At 54.8% G+C, this 2,173-nt stretch overlaps 1 protein-coding gene across 1 annotated transcript; it reads left to right on the forward strand.

Annotated features, from left to right (window-relative positions):
- Window positions 1–24: 24 nt before the first annotated feature.
- SDRG_01307 (hypothetical protein) lies at window positions 25–912 on the forward strand. The gene has a single exon (XM_008606825.1). It carries the CDS (start codon window positions 44–46, stop codon window positions 713–715), a length of 672 nt encoding a protein of 223 aa, XP_008605047.1. The 5' UTR covers window positions 25–43; the 3' UTR covers window positions 716–912.
- Window positions 913–2,173: the final 1,261 nt, after the last annotated feature.

Raw genomic sequence — 2,173 nt, forward strand, 5'->3', positions numbered from 1 at the left:
CGCGCTGCTCGGGCCCGTCCAAGTCGCGTCGATCGTCGGCATCATGACTGGGACGCTGATTCAGATCTGGTTCATGCCTCGCGTGGTGACGCAGACACGGCTGCTACTTGTGTTCAGTGTCATCAACTGGATTCTGGTCTTTTCGCTCGAAGCGTTTGTGTTTCCGTACCAGAGTAAGAACCTGCCGACTTCGTGCGCACTGCCCACGTCGACGAGCTGCTTCACCTACAGTGCGACCGGCCGCACGTACTACCTATCGGCCATTCTCTCGGGCGTCGTTGTCGGTGTCGGTATCTTAGCCATTTGGCTCCACGGACGCTTCTTGCCGGATGACATTCGAGTCTCAAAGTCGCACTCGCTGCTACAGTACCTCAACATACCGCATCTTCGGATGCTCGCGACGTCGCTTCGCGGCTGCTGCATCCCGCACAACGACGACGTCCTCGTCGACGACGGTCTCTTGATCATGAAGAATGTGCTGCGCATCTCGGCAACGTGCATGACGCGACTCAACAACGTGCAGTACGAAATTATCTACCGGTACCTGCCGCGGCCCGTCAAGCCTCTTTTCAGCAAAGAAGTCGGCACCTTCCTCGTTTTCCACTTTGACAAAGAGACGGGGCGCATCACCCACCGCTCCAGCTACAAATGGCTCACAGACGTTGGCATTGACGACAGCTCCATGACGCATTGGCGTGCGGGCTTTCATTATTGATGAACGAGAGATTATCATCTCCTTTGCCGCAACCCGTGACTTGACGGCTCAGCATTCAGCGCACTGCACTACATTCGAATCTTCGCATCGCAGCTGACGCCGACACTGAGGCCTGCAACGTGAACCCAAACGAGCGGTGTATTCTCACCACTGCGATCGCACAGAAGTACCAAAATACAGCATAAACTCGTCGATGGGAATTACGCCCTGTGGCACTGAACCGCCCAATCCCCCAACGCAACGTCAACACAAGTGTGAGAATGCGGCGACACAAACGTCAGCAGGATCGAAGTACAGACGTGATGTAGGAGTCGAGATTGTTACTGACGACGACAAGGAGACTGAGAAGTAGCGTGCGGATATCCCAGACATCTGGCCGGCCCGGTGATACTTGGGCGCACAGGGCCAAGCTAAGGAGAACCTATTGTGGCTCGCCGAACGCTGGGGTGGTCCTACCACCTCGTTGACATTATCTCGATCAGGTGCACCGAGCTGTCCGTTGGAGCAAAACTACGAATCAACGGACGTCCCTTTCTTCCAGACCGCAACAACCAGGATCCAAGATCCAGCGCCAAGAGCTCGTGCACTTCACGTCCAACGCAGCAAATCATTTGAACCAAGCCGCTAGGTCCGCGCTCCAAGGAGCTACTTCGGCATCGGTGTTCGTCCCTGCGGCGAAAACGCAAGTGCTGAAGGTTCATGTGGGGAGGGTGCCGCCCCAGAAGGGACTGGTGGAGGGTTAAAAGCGTAGAGTAGCTAAAAGGCTCGGGGCTCAACGCACAAATTGCAAATGAGCTTGCTGGCGTATATAGTGATTACGCCTTGTAGAAATAGGCGAGCTGCCTGCGCCGCCATATTGGGTAAAATGGCGGTCCGGCGAAGCGGCTCAGATGGCGCACTTGTTTGGCCTCGGCATAAACACAGCTCCATGAGTGCCGCACAAAACTACCCCTTTGGGTTCCGCATGAGAGAGTCAGGTATCTTTCTTTAAATTGGTATCCCTCGACAAAAGGAGCCTCTCGCTAAGTTGGTACGTATCGGAGGAGACAAAGGATTTTGGCCTCCAGCCGCGTCAGTTATGGCCATTCAAACGCCTTCGACAACTTTTTCCCGGTCGTTTCCACGTCACTTCTATTCCCAGCAGCACAAAATCGGCAATACAAAAAGGATCCCAAACAGTGTGCGTTCATTGGCTCAACCGAGTCCGCCATGTTGAGCGCTGACAACAAAATGCGTCCAAACCTAAATATCAGTCAGCCATTTGCCTCGCATGAGCGACACCAAGAAAGACAGCGGGGTGGTCACACCCACTGACGTGGTTCCCGAGTCCAAGCCCGAGTCCAAGCCCGAGTCCCGGGTCGAGTCCAAGACGCAGTCCAAGGCGTCCATGTCGAGCATGAAGATGATTGAAACCATTCAAGCCAAAGCGCCGTTCGGACAAGGCATGATACTTGCTGT

Source organism: Saprolegnia diclina (assembly GCF_000281045.1).
Source record: "Saprolegnia diclina VS20 unplaced genomic scaffold supercont1.3, whole genome shotgun sequence".
In the NCBI taxonomy this organism is placed as follows: domain Eukaryota; phylum Oomycota; class Saprolegniomycetes; order Saprolegniales; family Saprolegniaceae; genus Saprolegnia; species Saprolegnia diclina.